The sequence below is a fragment of the Hylobates moloch genome, unplaced genomic scaffold (genome assembly GCF_009828535.3).
Source record: "Hylobates moloch isolate HMO894 unplaced genomic scaffold, HMol_V3 SCAFFOLD_8, whole genome shotgun sequence".
Taxonomy (NCBI): domain Eukaryota; kingdom Metazoa; phylum Chordata; class Mammalia; order Primates; family Hylobatidae; genus Hylobates; species Hylobates moloch.
Window position 1 is genome coordinate 1,979,347 of NW_026652283.1, and position 18,940 is coordinate 1,998,286.

The following is an 18,940-nucleotide window of genomic DNA, read 5'->3' on the forward strand; positions in this document are numbered from 1 at the left end:
CTGAGACTTCATTCAAATATAATGTTTCTTGATTTACTGTACCATTTAGCTAGATCAAGCTTTAATAAATTTGACCATATTGATGATGACTAGTTACTAGCATATGGTAGAACACATGCACACACAGCTACTAGGCATTTGAAAGATCCCAAGATATTTAAAAAAAAAAAAAAAAAAAACAGAAAAATAGAACCATGAAATTTTAGAGCCAGAAGTCAGGTAAGAAGCATGCAGTTCAAGAACCTATTTCACCAATGAGGAATCTGTGGTCTAACAAGGCTAAATAAGCTAGCCAAAGTCATTTTTCTTGGTTTAATCTGTTTCCCCTAAAACATGCCCTTCCCCCCAGCCTTTCCAATGAAATAGATGAAGCATTCAAATTTGTTTTTACATATTGGATTGAGTTCTAGGCTTGGTTATAAAAGACTGGAATTAGTCTTTTTAAACCAAAGTTCACATGGACTCTCAAAAGGAAAAAAAGAAGGATGGAATGAAGGGAGGGGGGAGATCAGTGAGGAAGGGGGGGAGGGAGAGGGAGAAAAAGACAGAAAAGAAAGAGGAAGGGAATTAAGCTTTCTGGTAGTGGCAGTGTTTTCACAGCAGTAAACACTCGAGCAGCAATGACGCTGCCTGTGTGCTGGCATCCATAGATGGGAAACCCAGGCTGCGTTTGGCCGGCTCTGTGTGGATTCTGTACTTCTTCCCCATTTGGAATGTTTGCACTCCAAACGCTGTCCTCCGGCATGTTCTCTAATGCCTTTAAAGTAATGTTCTTCCATTCACCTTCCGCCTTAGCTTTACTGACCAAACACGGACACAATCTTGTGAAACAAAATCTTCACTGGCCACTGAGAGTCTACATAGCACTGTTATCTTTGGCCCCTGGTCTGCTTCTTTTCATATGACATGGTTTTACTGCACCTCACAAATCAGCGATCCCATGACCTGGGAATAATGGAAGGTTCAAAGCAGATGAGAAGCAGTTTCTACTTTATGTGTGACTAATACTCATGAACATTTTGGGGGACACAGTAGAAACAACCTTCCCCTTTCTAAATAAATTAACGTTATTAGAAAGATAATGCCATTAAAAACAAACAAAACTCTTAATTAAAGCATTATACTAATTTGGATTAAATTAATATGTACTCTCCAACTATAAATGAGAATTTATTACCAGTAAAAGATGGATTTAATCTTTTAGAAACTTTTAACTTATAATGGATTCATTTTATATCATTCAATCTTCCTAATCTTCCCAGAGATCATTATCTTCCCAAACTGGGAACCCTGAGGTCATCTACTATCCTCAGGTGTACCAGAGGCCATATGGGATCTTTTTCATCATACACTAATTTCCTAGTTTTATTTGTTCCTTTAATCTAAGAGATATAACAGAGTAAATAAACTTTAAAAAATTAGGAAGCAGAAAAGTCTATAGTTTATAACAAATATAAATAGAAACAACTTATTCTGCTTTGTTGGCCACTTAAATTTATATTTTCATTTGTTCATAATCTTGCTGATAAATTTCAAAATCTCCTTGGCCACAAATATCATGCAGGGAGTCCCTGATACATCTTTTCCTTCTCTCTACTCATCCTTGAAGACCCAGGCTTTCTCACTCCTCTAGGAATAAACAGTCCCAACTTTTTCTTTGCTCCTGTAGTTTTGTATATCCTTGTACTAAAAAAGGTAATAAATTAAGCATTTATAAATCTGTTCCCTCCACTAGACTATAAGCTCCTGGAGGGGAGTACTTTGTTAATACACCCAGCACAGCAACTAGCATGTGCAGACATTCAACAAATACTTGCTGAGTTGAAATGAAATCTAAGACTTCAAGCTCTTCTACCATCAATAACCCTTGTAATTGCTGATATCAATAATTATCACTTCCTGGAATAATTCAACATGTGGACTAGATATGCTAGAATTCTCTATCAATTGATTACACCTTCTACCAGAGATTTCAGCATGGACAGTCTCCTCACATCACCACTTTTGTTCTCCTTCAACCTTCACTGAGAGTTTATTTTGCTTCAAACACTTTACCTTCCTATGCTTAAGTAATGTTGATGGGAGTCTGTCATTAGGATATGAGCTCCCGAAGACTGTATATTTCGATTGATCCAGCACTATGTAGACACTAATGTACTCGTTTAATGTGTATTTATTATTACACCTCTACCATATATCATTCTTCCTGATTGACTACTTGTTAGGCACTGGCAACTAAGAGCTCAAAGGATGCAACGATTCTGCAAAATCACATGCATTTCTCTTCATTATGGAAAAACAAAGGACAAATAATAACTAATAGTACTCTGGTCTACCAGAAAATCTAAGATATTCATATTCCAGTCGTGTTTGATAATGGTAATCCCAAGCTTACATATATAAGTACCTAAATGATCTGAAAAATGTAAGATTTATATGCATGTCAATTATTCCAGCAACACATTGACAATCTATTACCATAAGTGAATCTCAATGTATAGAAATATGTCCAGTCTCCTATAATCACAGTTTTTGAGAAAGTTATGTTTAAACATACCTATTTATGCTTAAGCTAATTTTTAAAACAGAATATTTCTACAGGTCAAAAATTTGTCCCAATGAAGAACAGACTTCTTCATATTTGAACCAGATGATTTAATTGAGTGTTTAACAATGATAGGAATAGCTCTGCTGAAAATAGCCTAACTATAAAACACATGATCACAGAAATATTTCTACAATTTGACATAGCAGTAGTCTAGCCAAAGGAGCCTAGTGCTACTTCCTGATTAAAGAAAAGTCAGAGTTTCTTTATTTTTTCATTTTTACCTTAATCTGTGAATATAGACATAGGAGATACTACTTTCCAAAAGACTCTTTCCAAAAACCCTTTATGTTTAAACAGTTAAATTGTGTTTTGGTTCTATATGAAATAAGAGCTCTAAGGCTATATATAAGGTAATTCTAATACAAATTCTTGGCCAAAATTGTTTTCCTTCTTCAAAACCCATAATTTTTCCTTCTGTGGGTTAAGCAGTAAATTTACTTTGATTCCAGAACTTGATTATTTGAAACTATTTACTAAATGATTTTTGGAAAAAAATTAGTAATATAAAACATAGAATCTAAAAGAATACACATGATATAGCCATAATGACCACTTACTATAGATAAAGGGTAGGGAAACTAAAAGATGCTTTCCTTATTAAGCATTTAAGAAAATGTTTTGGAACCTAGCTTTTCTCTGCCAAGATTTAGACTTCCACCATGCTAAACTGGGCTCTCTTAAACACAGAATATAAAATGCACCGCATGTCCAAGCCATAGATGCAGTGTATGAATCTGAATAGCATTACTATGCTTTCTTGGTCAAGCCGAGAACCTTGATAGTCTTTATGGTTCAGGATAAAACAAGTGACTTTGCTTTGTAGCAGCTGTAAATCACCATAGATGACTTTGCCGCATGGGTTTTTCCTCACTTCAGCATGTCAGATTGTTAAGTTACATAAGAAATGTATATATTCACAGGAAGGTTCCCTCCATGAGTCCCCTGGCAGTTATGATGGAACAGTAGAAACTGTGTTAATTGGGTGGTCAGGGTGAAGAGAAGGGTTGTTTACCCACACTGTGTATCTGCTTATGTGTGTGTTTCAAGGAATATCTGGTGTCACAACTCAACACACAGAAATACAGAAATACGAAATCCAGAGATACCACAAGGCTCAAGAGTGAAATTCTGCTTTACTTGAGATTTTTCAGAGCCTTCTTTAACTGGCAGAACACCAGTTCTTTAGATGGATAGTCTTCTTTAGAGTTTAGATCCCTTCCTTGCAGCCTAAGTGGAGTACTGATGGAGAACAAAAAAGTCATTCTGGATTAAAGGTCAGAGTGACAAGTTTCATCACTCAAGTCACAGTAGATGTATAACCCTTTATCATATATTAACACATTAGCTCTCTAAGCAATGGTGCATAATAAATAGATCAATTTTTCAGTCAGAATGGCAAAGGAGACTTAGAGATACAAAGTAAGATTCAGTGACCACACTATAATTTTTAAATTTTGGTGGCTCTTCTTTCTTTCTCATTAAGTGCAGGCTTAAAAGGAGTCCTTGAAAGTTTCTAATGCAACCAACCACTCCTCTCACATACAGTAAAAGAGCCTCAGGACTGTATAGTTTACCTACTCTGACTAAACATGGAATGTCAAATTCCTCAGCTCCCATTCCATACTGCTCATGATTTGAATGACTCTACTTTAAGGTCTTGTCTTGCTGGGCAGATCCCGAAGAGAAATGTATTCTGTTATTCCTGCAAATACTAAGTTTTTGCCTAGTAAGAATGTCAAGTATTTTTAGCCATATAGTTACTTTAAATATTAGTTTCTTGACCCTAGAGAGCTTTAGGGGTTCAATAAAATCCCTAAAACAATATGCAAAATATCATGTATATATGCAAATTTTGGGAGGTGAAAAAGTGCCAAGCATAGACCCTCTAAAACAATGTCTGGCACACAGTAGTCAAGCAAATATATTTGAGGAAAGGGGGAGAGGGAGGGAGGGAGGAGGAGGAAGGAAAGTAGGAAGTAAAGAAAGAAGAAATGAAGGAAAAAAGGGAAGAAGAAAAGTCTTCAGATTCTCATAGGGATTTGTGACTCACAGAAGATTAAGAACTACTATTTGCGACTATCAATATGCCAATAAATATCCCAGAATGGAAAACAACCCTCAATTATCTATGGGCAGATAATGTGTCTTTCATTTACTTGGTAATAAATTTACACAGAGTTCACTTTTAACTTTCCAGATTGCTTTTGTAATCATTGCCTAAACTGATTGCAAGGTTAAGAAGAGACGTAACAAAGTCTCCAAGTCTTAGAATTTGTTAAGTTGGAAGAGCTTTTATTCCTCCATGTAGCCTGAAGCCTAGGAGAAAGCTTAAAAAGCACAGATCTGTTAGCATGCTTAGCCATGGAGAGGGTGAATCACACAGTTCAGCTGTGGCTACTGGTTTGCCTTCGTTGGAGAGGTGTCATTCTCAGTCTCTACCATGAAGTGGGAAACAGGAAAACATTTTGGAAAGCTCGACAACTTTGTGACTCCTGCTTCATCACTCCAAGCAGCGTATCTTCAAAGCTTTGTCTTACGCATTCTGATGTTCCAGATGCTACACAAAATCATCAGATATATATATATACACATATATAACAATTCTAGACTATAAATGATTTGCGAATTTTGTTAAGTACACTGTACATGTCTATTTCTTATATAAATCTGTTTATTTCCTGTGTTTATTTGGCACCACAGAATATAAGTAAAATATAATATATGGTCTCTGCCCATAAGGGGCCTGTAATTTATTATCTATGCCACTGCCTTCTCAATAGCCTAGATAATTAGCAACCAATTAATTAATGGTAACACAGTGGCAGAGAAAACGTTTCACAAAATGCATTCTAAGTACAGTGAGCAATATTGTTTCCAAATTATGACTCATCATTGTTCTCTAAATTTGACTTTCTTACTGCTATTATTTACTATGGGTATAAACAGGTACACTTCAACTTTGGAGCTTTGGAAGAAAATCAAGTTTATACTTCATAAGATGTTCTATAATACCCACCAAGAAAATATCTACTATTATATTTTTAAACCGTATTGTTTTTATACATTTCATTCTAGAGAAAGCACTGCAGAATAGATGCTAAGTCTCCTCTTTGCTAGGAAATTGACATTTTAAAAAATTGACTCTCAAGAGAGAGGTGGAAGGTTAATTCCTTCCACTCAGGAAAAATATGAAGTTGCACAGGTTTCCATATTTGTGGCAAAAAGAAACCCTGCTTCTCTGACCATGCGGAGAAAGCAGATGTTGCACCGCAGAGAAAGGGGGCATAGCCTTCTCACTGATCTGGAAACTAGAAACGCAGACTCAACTATTTCTATTACTCACATTACTTGGGGCTTTCAGCTGACATCAAGCTTTTGGTATCATGTTGGTTTAAAGTACTGAAGATGTGTTTTAGAACAAGGACTGCTGTATTTCCAGGTTGAAAAAGCCAAGATGCAAAGTAATAAGAGTTAGCGTAATATTCTAACCAACACAGCAGAGATCAGGGTTAGCAGAAACACTGGTTAATAAATGTCACGAAAATAAAGAAGGGAAAATTATCCTTAAATATTCATTTATTTAAATACTTCTTTTATAAGGTTCAATTATTTCTACTTTCTTATACTGAAGAATCATTTATGTACAAGAAAATGCACAGATCTTAAAGTGTTCTGCTCAGTGAGTTGGCAATAAAACATTCTTATGTAACCAACACTGAAAACAAGATATAAAATATTTTTATCACTCTTTTCCAGTCAACAACCACACCCCACTTCCACCACCAGCCCCAGCAGAGACAACCAATTTTTTACTTCTATCATCCTAGATTAGTTTTGCCTGTTCTTAAACTTCATATAAATAGGGTCGTACAGTATATCCTCTTTTACAGATGGCTTGCTTTGCTCAACATGTTTCTGAAATTAATTCATGTTGTTGAATATATCAGTAGTTCATTTCTTTTTATTGCTGAGTAGTGTTCTATTATTATATACCAAAATTTGTTCATCTATGTAACTATTAACAGGTATCCAGGTTATTACCAGATTTTTTTGCTATTATGAATAAAACTGCTTTGAGCATTTGTGTAAAAGTCTTTGTGTGGACACGTGCTTTCAGAGTCTCACTCTGTCACCCAGGCTGGAGTGCAATGGTGTGATCTTGGCTCACTGCTGCAACCTCTGCCTCCCGCGTTCAAGAAATTCTCCTGCCTCAGGCTCCCAAGTTGCTGGGATTACAGGTGCCCGCCATCAAGCCTGGCTAATTTTTTTAATTTTTAGTGGAGATGGGGTTTCGCCATGTTGGCCAGGCTGGTCTCCAACTCCTGACCTCAGGTGATCCACCTGCTTTGGCCTCCCAAAGTGTTGGGATTACAGGCATAAGCCACCGTGCCCGGCCCGTTTCTCTTAAGTAAATAACTATGAATGGAACTTGTTGGATCATACGCTAGTTATATGTTTAAGTTTACAAGAAATTGCCAAATAGTTCTCCAAAGTAGTTGAGGCATATTACTCTCTCACAAGCAATGTATCAAAGTTTCCATTGCTCCACATCCTCATTAACACTTGTCTTTTTAATTTTAGCCATTCTAAGGAGTATGTGATATTCTTATTTGGGCTTTAATCTGCATAGGTTTCCAATGTCCAATAAGCATATGAAGAAACGCTCAATACAATCTGTCGTTATGGTAAAATGCAAATTAAAATCACAATGAGACATCACTTCAGAATTCCCAGAAAATTAAAAAAAAAACAAACAGTATCAGGTTTTGACAAGGATGTGGAGCAAATGGGAAGTCTTAGACATTATTGGAGAGAGTATAAATAGGCACATAACTGTTCAGCAGTATCTCTAAAGCTAAACAAACCCCTACACTATGTCCCCATCGGTTTCACTCCTAGGTATAAACCCAAGACAGATAAGCATACATATCCACCTGAAAAACATGGATGGGAAAGTTCATGGCAACTTTATTCAGAATAGCTCAAATTTGGAAATAACTCAAATATCTATCGATAGGAGAATAGACTGCAATATAATGATGCAGTGGAATACTACACAGAATAAAAAGCAAGAAACTACTGCTACATGCATTAACTTCAAAGTAACGGATGAATAATGTTAAGAATCATTTCATATGACTATTGGTATTTGTATATCTTCTTTTTTAAAGAGTCTTTTCAAATCTTTTGCTAATTTTTAAGTTGGCTTGTCTTTCTATTGTTAATTTCTAAGTATTATTTACATATTCTCAATACAGTGCTGTGTCAGATATATGTACATGTTTTCAATATGTTTTCCCAGTCTGTGGTTTTTCTTTTCATTTTCCTAACGGTATCTTAAGAACAGAAGTTTTTAATTTGATGAAATCTTTACTTTTGATGAGGTAAAATTTATCATTCTTTGTTTTATAGTAAATGCTTAAAAGTGTCATTTTAAATCTAGTGTTTCGTAACACTACCTTTAACTATTTTTAATAAAGAGTTATTTCGTTGCTTCTATAAAAATGAAAAAAATTCTTATTTCATTTGCAGATAAAACATCTACAGCATAAGCTTTTCTGTTTAAACCACATGGCCATGGTTTAACAGGGCCAGGAGGAAACAGAGATGTGACCTGTTTTCATGTATCATAATTAAGATATCAAGTTTAAAATAGTGAATAAACTTCTTAAATATCAAATCACAATATCTCAATAAGCATAAAACAAGTTGAAGGAGACATCCATAAAAGTGCTTTTTAGAATTTAAATAAAGTTCTATAAAGAAAATTTATATTATATATATGCATTATACATCTCTTTCACATAGATAAAACTAACATTTTCCCACGTTACATATCTCTTCCTTGAACTATTAAATTTCCCATGATGAGGATGTATGGCATTCTCACAACTCACAATTACCTCTAGGAACTTCTAGGTAAATGTTACTACTATCTATATCAAAGTAACCTTGAGAAGCAGAGTAGTTCCTAGGTAAGCTGCTAAAATTACTTACTGCTTTGAGTTTCTACACAGGAAAAAACAGAGGTTCCTTAATGCCTAATGCTCCAAAAGAAAAACTAAAGAAATAGTCGTGAACTTTTAGGTTAAGTTTAATCAGTAGCTTTGAATAAAGAAATACAATAAAAACAATTCAGTACTCATTGCAAATATTTAATTGTGCATATTCAATGCAAGGAATTCAGTGCTATGGGGGACTGGAAAGACACCTTTGCCCTGAAGGTGCTTGCAATCTAACAGAGAAGCTAGGACAAAATATTATACATATGGTAAAATATAAGCACAGCTAGTAATTGCCTTTATTTCTAGCTCAGAGTTAGCATGTTATTTTGAACATACATGTTTACATGTCTGTCTTTTGTGCTAGGATGGTAAACTGTAAGGGGGAAGGGATATATCTTATTCGTTACTTCCAAAACCCAACACAGAATCAGTTTCAACAGACAAGTGCTCAATAACAAATAAGCAAAGCAAACATAAGTACAACATAAAAGACATATGCTGCAGTGAGACATCACAGCTACACAGGGGAATCACAAAAACATCCAGGGAGGTAAAGTTCCAGCTGGGTTTTGAAATATGAGTAGAATTTATCTGGTAGAGATTGGTCAGAATGAGGGAGAGAATTCAAGGAGAAAAAAAAAATATTTAAAAGCATACAGGTAAGAGTGTTCTGGGAAAGTGTATATGTAGTTGTTTACTTGGAGCATTAGGCAACCATGCAATAGTAGTAGCAGACTTGATCTGAAAGGGAAACTGACCTGACTACAGCAAGTTTTAAATGTTAGGTGAAAACTTTTACTTGGTAGGCATTTAAGATTTTGAGAAGGAAAGCAACTTAATTAGGCTTGTGCTTTAGGAAGATAAATCCAGCTGTGGTTTTGGATGGAGGGGATAAGCCAGACGTGAATTATAAGGCTAATGACATAACCTTTTTATGAATTGCTGGATTCAATTTGCTAGTATTTTTTCCTTTTTTATTGTGTTAAAGTATTAAAAACATTAAATTTACAGTTTAAAATATGTAGCTCAGTGGCATTAAGCACATCCACAATATTGTGCAACCATCACCACTATCCATCTCCAGAACTTTGTTATCATCCCAAACTAAAACTCTGTACCCATTAAAAGATAACTCCCCACTCTCCATTCCCTGAAGCCCTTGAAAACCACTATTTTACTTTCTGTCTGTATGAATTTGACTACTCTAGGTATCTCACAGAAGTGGAATCATACAATATTTGTTCTTTTGTGTCTGGTTTAACTTAGCATAATGTCTTCGACGTTCATTCATGTTGCAGTATATAATTTTATTCTCTTTTGAGGTTGAATAATATTCCATTGTATGTGTATATAATATTTTGTTTACCAATTCATTCATTGATGGATGTTTGGGTTATTCCCACCATTTGGCTACTGTGAATAATGCTACTACAAACATTATTTTGTTTGCATTTTGCTGAGGATTTTTATATCTATATTCACAAGAGCCATTGATCGATAATGTTCTTTTCTTGAAATGTCTTTGCCTTGTTTTGGTATCAGGATAATGCTGCCCTCATAAAATGAGTTGGAAAATATTACCTCTTCTACTTTCTGAAAGAGATTGTGTAGAATTGGTATTATTCCTCTCTTGAATATTTGGTAGAATCCACCAGTTAAACTATCTGAACTTGGAGTTTTGTTAGATTTTTAATTACAAATTCAATTCCTTATTATGGGACTATTCAGGTTACCTATTTTTCTTGAGTTAATTCTGATGATTTGTATTTCTCAATAAATTAGTCCATTTCATCTAAGTTGCTGAATTATAGTACTCCCTTATTATCCTTTTAATGTCTGTAGATAGCCTTTCTTTCATTTCTGATATTGCTAATTTGTGTCTTTTTTGTTTTTTTTTTCATCAGTCTGGCCAGGTGTTTATCAGTTTTACTGATTCTTTTCAAAGATAATCAGGTTTTGGTTTCACTAATTTTCTCTAAATAGTTTTTCTGTTTTTTATCTCATTGATTTCTCTTATTTCTTTCCTTCTGTTTGCTTTGGATTTAATATACTCTTCTCCTATTTTCTTTAAGTGAACGTTTGAATTACTGACTTAAGAAATTTCTTCTTTTCCAATACAAGTATTTGATGCTATAAATTTCCCTCTAAGTCCAACTTTGGTTGCACCTGAAATATTATAATTTTCATTGTTATTCAGTTCAAATGTTCTCTAATTTTCTTTCTTCTTTGACATGAGTTTTTCAGAAGTGTGCTGTTTAATTTCCAAATATTTGGGGATATTCCAGATACCTTTCTGTTGTTGATGTCTAATTTGATTCTATTGTGGTCCCAAGAATATACTTCGTATGATTTCGATTCTTTAAAAATTTTTAAGGTTTGCTTTATGACCTACGATAAGGTTTATCTTGGGGAATGTTTCATGTGCACTTGAGAAGAACATGCTTTCTGCTGTCGTTCGACAGAATGTGATATAAATGACAGCTGTTTAGTTGATAGTGTTGTTCAGGTCTTCCATATACTTGCTGTTTTCTGTCCTCTTGCTCTATTGATTGTAGAAAAGTGGAGCACTAAATTCTCCAAGTGTAACTGCAGAATTAAAAAAAAACCCAAAAACTTCTCCTTTCAGTTCTATCACTTTTTGCTTCACACACTTTGAAGCTCTGTATTTAGGTGCATACACATTAATAATTATTATGCCTTTTGGATGACTTTATCCCTATATCATTATGTAATGTCGTTTTCTATCACTGGTAACTTTTATTGTTCTGACATCTACTTTGTCTGATATTAATCTAGACACCCCAGTTTTCTTTTCATTAATATTTGCATGGTATATCTTTCCCCATCCTTTTACCTTTAACCTATCTATATCGTTACATTTAAAACGGGTTTTGTGTAGAAAGCATATAGTTAGCCCATGCTTTTTTAATCCAATCTGGCAATCTCTGTCTTTTAATCACTATGTTAGCCCATTTACATGTAATGTAACTACCGATATGGTTGAACTTGGGTAGGTCTACCGTTTTATTTTTTGTTTAATGTTTGTCATATTTTTTGATCTCCTATTACCTACCCTCTTTCTTGTCTTCTTTTGGGTTATTTGAATTTTTTAGTATTCTATTTTATCTCTTGGTGATATCTCTATATTTCTTTTTAGTGGTTGCTCTAAGAAATACAATATACATATCTAACTTTACCCAGTCTACTTAGAGTTTTTCTTTTACCACTTCAAATAGAATGTAAAGGCTCTATAAGTGTACAGGTCCATTTACCCTCTCTTTCTATGTTATAGTTGTCACATGTATCACATCCGTATATACCGAACCTTCTCCTGACAATGTTATAACTTTTGCTTTCAACAGTCGTATGTATTTTAAATAATTTGAGAGGAGAAAAAATAAATCTCTTGTAATTACCCATATATTTACTATTTCTGCTGTTCTCACTTCATCCTGCAATTCCAGCTTTCCCTTTGATATTATTCCTTCCAGCCTGAAGAATTTCTTTTAGTATTTATTCTACGGCAGGTCTTCTGGCAAAAAAAAAAAAAAAGTTTTTTATGTTTCCTTTATCTGAGTATGTCTTTATTTCACCTTCATTCCTGAATGATATTTTTGCTGGAAATAGAATTCTAGGTTAATAGCTCTTTTATTTCCAAACTTGAAAATGTTGCTTCACTGTCTTCTGGCCTACATAATTTCTGATAAGAAATCTGTAGTCATTCAACACATTATTAATATTATTATTTTTATTTATTTATTTATTTTTGAGACGGAGTCTCGCTGTTGCCCAGGCTGGAGTGCAGTGGCGCAATCTCGGCTCACTGCAAGCTCCGCCTCCCGGGTTCATGCCATTCTCCTGCCTCAGCCTCTCCGAGTAGCTGGAACTACAGGCGCCCGCCACCACGCCCGGCTAATTTTTTGTATTTTTAGTAGAGACGGGGTTTCACCGTGGTCTCAATCTCCTGACCTCGTGTTCCGCCCGCCTCGGCCTCCCAAAGTGCTGGGATTACAAGCGTGAACCACCGCGCCCGGCCAGTCATTCAGCACATTATTATCCTGGATGTAACACAATGGTTTTCTCTGGCTTGCTTTCAAGATTAAAAAAAAAAAACAAAAACCTTTGTTTTTCAGCAGTTTGATTGTGACTAAATGTCATGTCATGGGCATGGTTTTCTTTGGGTTTATTCTGTTTGGGGATTCACTGAGTTCCTTGAATCTACACATTTGTTTCCTTCACTAGATTGGGAAAGGTTTCAGACATTATTTTTTCAAATATTTATGAGTCTCTCCTCTTTACTAGACTTCAATGGCACAAATTAGACCTTCTGATATTGCCCCACAGATTTCTGAAGGCCTGTTCATTTTTTAAAAACATTTTGGCTCTATATTCTTCAGGCTTGAAAATTTCTATTGACCTATCTATGAGTTCACTAACTCTTCTTTCCACTGTCATCTGCATTTTGCTATTAAGACCATCCAAGAAATAGTATATTATTCAGTTCCAAATTTTCCATTTGGTTATTTTTTATACCTATTTTTATGCCAAGAATTTCTATCTTTCCATTCTTTTCAAGAGTATCCAGTTTTACCTCATAGAGCATGGTAATAACTATCTTAATGTCACTGTCTTATAATTCTAACATCCAGATCATCTCAGGGTGGCTACTGATTTTTTCCTTGACAGTTTGGCATATTTTTCTGGCTAGTAATTTTGGATTGCACCCTGGACATTTTTATTATTTTGTGAGACTCAGAGTCCTCTTGAAACCCTCCAGAGAATGTTCATTTTGTATATTTGAGAAAGCAATCAATTCAGTTAGGTTTAGATAAGAAGCTCTGTCTTGCTGTCTGTGGATGATGCTTCCCACGTCAGTTCCATTTTCTTTTTTTTTTTTTTTGAGACGAGTCTCCCTCTGTCGCCCAGGCTGGAGTGCAGTGGTGCAATCTTGGCTCACTGCAAGCTCCACCTCCTGGGTTCATGCCATTCTCCTGCCTCAGCCTCCCAAGTAGCTGGGACTACAGGTGCCCACCACCACACTTGGCTAATTTTTTTTATATTTTTAGTAGAGATGGGGTTTCACTGTGTTAGCCAGGATGGTCTCAATCTCCTGACCTCGTGATCTGCCCGCCTCAGCCTCCCAAAGTGCTGGGATTACAGGCATGAACCACTACGCCCAGCAGTCAGTTCCATTTTCAAAGGTGTTTATGTCTGCCCTATACATATACTAGTCTGAAATTTGGAATAATGGTTTATAAGTTAATTGTCAAAGCTGTTGTTATTTCCTGGGTTCTGTTACATGTATGTAGCTCACAGGTAGACCCAGGATTTGCATCAGTTCCTAGTCCTAGACAGAAATAGGAGACCTCCTTTTCCAGCTCCCTCCTCTAGAATTGCTCCCACTCGCCAGCTGTCAGGGGCCTTTTTCCCCAGTCTTCCGGCTACAAAGTCAGGGTTTATATCAGGGTTTTAGACTCTCATACTGTCAGGCAGTCTGTGCAGCCAAAGAAAATAAAAATAAAAATACATAATGGGATTTTCCTCACACTCTGCAGACCACAAGGGCAGAGACAGGCTCTTTCTTGGGACGTTAGGTGCCTGTGCCACCACCATGACCACCACAGTGGCAGTTCAGCTTTCCCTGCAACTAGCTTCACGGTAGGGGTAGAAGAGAAAAAGGGAGGTAGGGAAAGAAAAGGGGGAAGTTTTTAGAAAGAGGAGTTTCTCTCAGGTTTTGTTATTTTTTTCCTGGAGTTCTGTGACTTGGCGCAAAGCTAGTTGATAAAAGAGGAAAGAATAAAGCCAGGAACTCTCCACCATAGCAGTTTTTCTTCAAGTTCTGATTGCTCTCCTCAGCGTGTCTGTTGTCATTTACTTTCAGAGGCCCCTGTTAGTTGCTTTTGTAATCTGCCCAGAACTTTTAGTTGTAAACAGTGGAAGAGATATATTGTAGTCAACTTACTCTATTTTGGATGATGCCAGAAGTTCAATCCCTTTTTGCTATGGGGGGTTATGAAACATCCCAAGTAACACATAATGAAAGCCTGAACTGGAATAGAAGTGGGGATAGAAAGGAGAGAAGCTACAGAACCATTCCAGAATTAAGAAACATGGCTGTGAAGACTTCAAAAGGTTTACAATTACCACACATGCTTAAAAAAAAAGAACTTACAGGAACTCCTAGCTTTACAAATGATTTGTTAATACAAATGGGCATTAGAAGTACTCTGCCCTGCTGCTAAGGAAATTATATTCTTGGCCTCTATACAGTTTTATTCTTGAATGGATTTTCCTACAGAAGTAATCCTACATATGCTATTGCTATATTTCATATGTACATCATTATAATACTAGCATGCTACTCTTAAATAGGTACACACTGGGCTAAAAAGGCTTTTGTGAGTTGACTTGGAAAGCTAACCACAATGAAAATTATGTTTTTTATGAGAGAATGTATTTTGATATCCAATTATATTTTTAGTTTCTATTTTCACGAAAATAATACATGTACATAATTTTAAAAGTTAAATAATACTATGAAGTTTATAGCAAATAGAATCCTTCTCCAGTCACTCCATTCTTGATTACTGCTCCCTAAAAGCAATTTAAATTACATCTGTGACAGTTCTTTCTGCTCTCCATTTATTTCTCATCCAATTTTTCTTACGGTATTTAAATCCCTTTCCCATATATCATGTATGTACCATTTCTTGATTTTTAAACATTGACTCAAGATGATTCAGTTTTCTTGCAATACACACAAATTCACACACAAATACACACACATACAACCCCATCCTTCCAACATAACGCTTTCATATTCAGTGTCTTCAACTATTTCTTATGATTTGCAGAGCTATATGGTGTACTATGATTACATTTCCTTTTTTGTTCAATATTTTGTTTTCCCAGGAATTAAAAAGTGTTTCTTTTGTCTCCCTCCCCCTTGGTTTTCTTTTTTTTTTTTTTTTTTTTGAGACGGAGTCTTTCTCTGTCCCCCAGGCTGGAGTGCAGTGGCGCGATCTCGGCTCACCGCAACCTCCACCTCCTGGGTTCACGCCATTCTCCTGCCTCAGCCTCCCGAGTAGCTGGGAATACAGGCGCCCGCCAACACGCCCGGCTAATTTTTTTGTGTTTTTAGTAGAGACGGGGTTTCACCTGTTAGCCAGGATGGTCTCGATCTCCTGACCTCGTGATCCGCCCGCCTCAGCCTCCCAAAGTGCTGGGATTACAGGCTTGAGCCACCGCGCCCGGCTCCCCCTTGGTTTTCAATGCTCCTTATATCATCACCAAACTCTTAAAAAGTAACTGTAAATGTCTCAATAGATTCAAACTATCAGTTGTTAATTTCTTCTTGGATACCATTCCTGAAGCAATTCACCCTTTGACTTTAATTTAAATCCCCTCCAGTTGCACAGGGGTCATTACGTGACTCTTCACCTTTGCTCTGGGAGATTCCCTTCTTCCTGGATGGTTTGTATATCAGTCACAATAGGCCAAGTTATGCTACAGTAACAAATGACACCAAAATCTCAGTGGCTTAGCTTAAATGACAAAGGTTTATTTCTACAAGCTACATGTCCATCATGGGTCACTGTTACCTCTGAGCCATGTTATTTTCATTTCAGAATCTAGGCTGACAAAGCAGCCTCTGCCTGGAATATTGCTGGTCATCATGGCAGAAGGAAAAAAGGCAGTAAATCTTGAGCTAGTTCTTAAAATATTTGCTCAGAAGTGATACATATCACTTTCACCCACATTTCACTAGCCTAAGCAAGTGTATAGCCATACTTGAGTACAACAAGGTGAGTACATATTATCATTCTGCAGGGTGAGTCAATGCGTGGTAGAGCCAACGGGGCCAAGACAAATAACCCTCTGTGAGGAGGCAACGCTCATGTTTGTGAACAATAAAGCTATTACAGCACGCTTCCTATTTCTTGTTTATTCCATCTCTTTCGTAAAATGGATCCTCCACCCTTTGGGTTTATGTCTTTTTTATTTTTTTACTGTCATTTCAAGAGAATTTCAGGAAAACTAGGAGTGTGCTCACTCTGCCATGGTTTACCCAAAAGTCTACCAACCAATCACTTTAAAAGGCAACTTTTTTGAAGATGGCCTTTTTAGAAGATGGGGGCTATCTGTAATTTTCCTTTTCACTCAGGGTACTATTTCCATTATTTATAGCAGTTTTTCCCAGATCCTATAAATGTTAATGAAGGATTTAAACTGTCATTTCTTTTTTCATACAAAACTACCCAAAATGGTAAATTCACTTTAAGACTTAGGAGGAGTTTTCTAAAATAGTTTTAGTCCTAAATATCTTAAGTTTGTCTTTTCTGATTTGATCTAAACTTCAGGTTTACATCTGCAATAAAATCCAGCATCTAAAAAGAATTTCATTGCGATCCTATAACTGTGGATAATAATATATTCAACTTGTTGGCCTAGCTCTGAAATCTCCCTGTCAGCTGGGCATGGTGGCTCCCGCCTGTAATGCCAACTACTCAGGAGGCTGAGGTGGGAAGATCACTTGAGGCCAGGAATTTGAAACCAGCCTGGGCAACATAGCAAGATCCTCTCTCTAAAAAGGGTGTTTTAAATTATCTGGGTATGGTGGTTTAGCCCAGGAGTTCACGGTTGCAATGAGGCTATGACCATCGCACTCCAGCCTGGCGACAGAGCAAGAACTTGTCTCCAGAGAGCAGAGCAGGAGCAGGTGCAGGTGCAGGAGCAGGAGCAGGAGCAGGAGCAGGAGCAGGAGCAGAGCAGATGCAGGAGCAGGAGCAGGTGCAGAGCAAAGAGAAAAAGGAAAGAGGAAAGAAAAGGGAAAGGGAAAGGAAAGGGGCCAGGCGTGGTGGTTCACGCCTATAATCCCAGCCCTTTGGGAGGCCAAGGTGGGCGATCACTTGAGGTCAGGAGTTTGAGACCATCCTGGCCAAGCAGAGACAGGTGAAACCCTGTCTCTACTAAGAATACAAAAATTAGCCAGGCATGGTGCCACACGCCTATAATCCCAGCTACTCAGAGGCTGAGGCAGGAGAATTGCTTGAACTTGGGAGGTGGAGGCTGCCATAAGCCAAGATTGTGCCACTGCACTCCAGCCTGGACAAATAGAGCAAGACTCCGTCTCAATTGAAAAAGCAAGAAAAGAAAGGAATCCCCATGTCATTGCTGTCTATAACTTAAGTATTATATTTGGGAAAATATATTTCCATATGCTAATATCTTTAGTTGCGAAATGAAAAACACAGTAAATGATTACTATAGGGGAATATTACAAAAGAAGTGGTCTAATTCAGCTTTTTGTTAAATCAGTTTTTAATCTGGTAAAAATTAATCTCTCTAATAACTGATATATGCTTGAATCTCAAGGCTAAAAAAACTTGCTTTTTAAACCTTGGAGTGTACTCTAAAATAACTAAGTGTTTGTAAATGATAAACTTTGCTCAAATGCATTATTTACTGCTAGTACTTCACTGCTTGGGCCTTGGGTCTCGAAGTTAAGGTTTCTTGGTTCAAATGGTGTTTCCATCTCAAAATAGTCATGGACCACAGTGTATCACTTAATCCCTTTAACCTTAGTATTCTCATTTATAAAACAGGAATAACAGTATTTCCAAGAAAAAGTTATGGGATAACCCATATAAAGTCTGAACATAGTGTTTGGCAGTCAGTAAATGTTTGTTGAATAAATGAATGAATGAAATGTTTGCCGTAACTTTAACAGCTATCTTATTTATTTTTAAAGTTCATACAGGTCAAACTCCATTTTAACAATGTTTAAACCCTTTAAACAATGTATAAACCCTTTTCTGTAATAAAGTAATCTATTTTGTGTTTGAATGAAGTTACTTTATTTATCAAGCATCTTTTTTTGGCTGATTAAATGAAGAGAATTTGGGATTTTCATTTCTTTATTTTGCTCTTCTACATTCATCCAATTCAAGAAAGCGATTTTTTTTCTCTCCCAATCAATCTAAAAAATCTCACCACAAACCTCTATTAATCCTACCTTTGTCTACTTGAAATGCCCAAATATGGCCTATGACATACATAAGCCAATGTGAAATGCCAAGACCAGACAGATTCTTGACTATACAGAATATCTTGAGGAAACAGTCTTACAAAAACAACCCTGAGCAAAGCTGAGTTCCTTGCCCAAAGAAAGGCCAACCAACCTATATGCCACCAAAGAACATGTAAACCATACATAATTGTTATATAACATATTTTAATTCTATTAAAACGTTTAAGAGGTATCTGAGACTCTGACAGCACCTGTGGTAAACCCTTCTGTGTACTTTTTTTTTTTTTTTTTTTTTTT

General features: G+C 36.3%; 1 protein-coding gene across 3 annotated transcripts in view; it reads right to left on the minus strand.

Annotated features, from left to right (window-relative positions):
- Positions 1 to 18,940, minus strand: part of DCP1B (decapping mRNA 1B) — a 58,335-nt gene that overhangs the window by 25,389 nt on the left and 14,006 nt on the right. Inside the window, exon 1 of one of the 3 annotated variants that reach the window (XM_032159300.2) lies at positions 12,030 to 12,048. The exons of the other annotated variants lie outside the window; for them this stretch is intronic. Coding sequence (XP_032015191.1) covers positions 12,030 to 12,033 — 4 coding nt within the window. The 5' untranslated portion in view covers positions 12,034 to 12,048. Of the gene's footprint in view, positions 1 to 12,029; positions 12,049 to 18,940 lie in introns of those variants that run through there. 3 annotated transcript variants of the gene reach the window in all.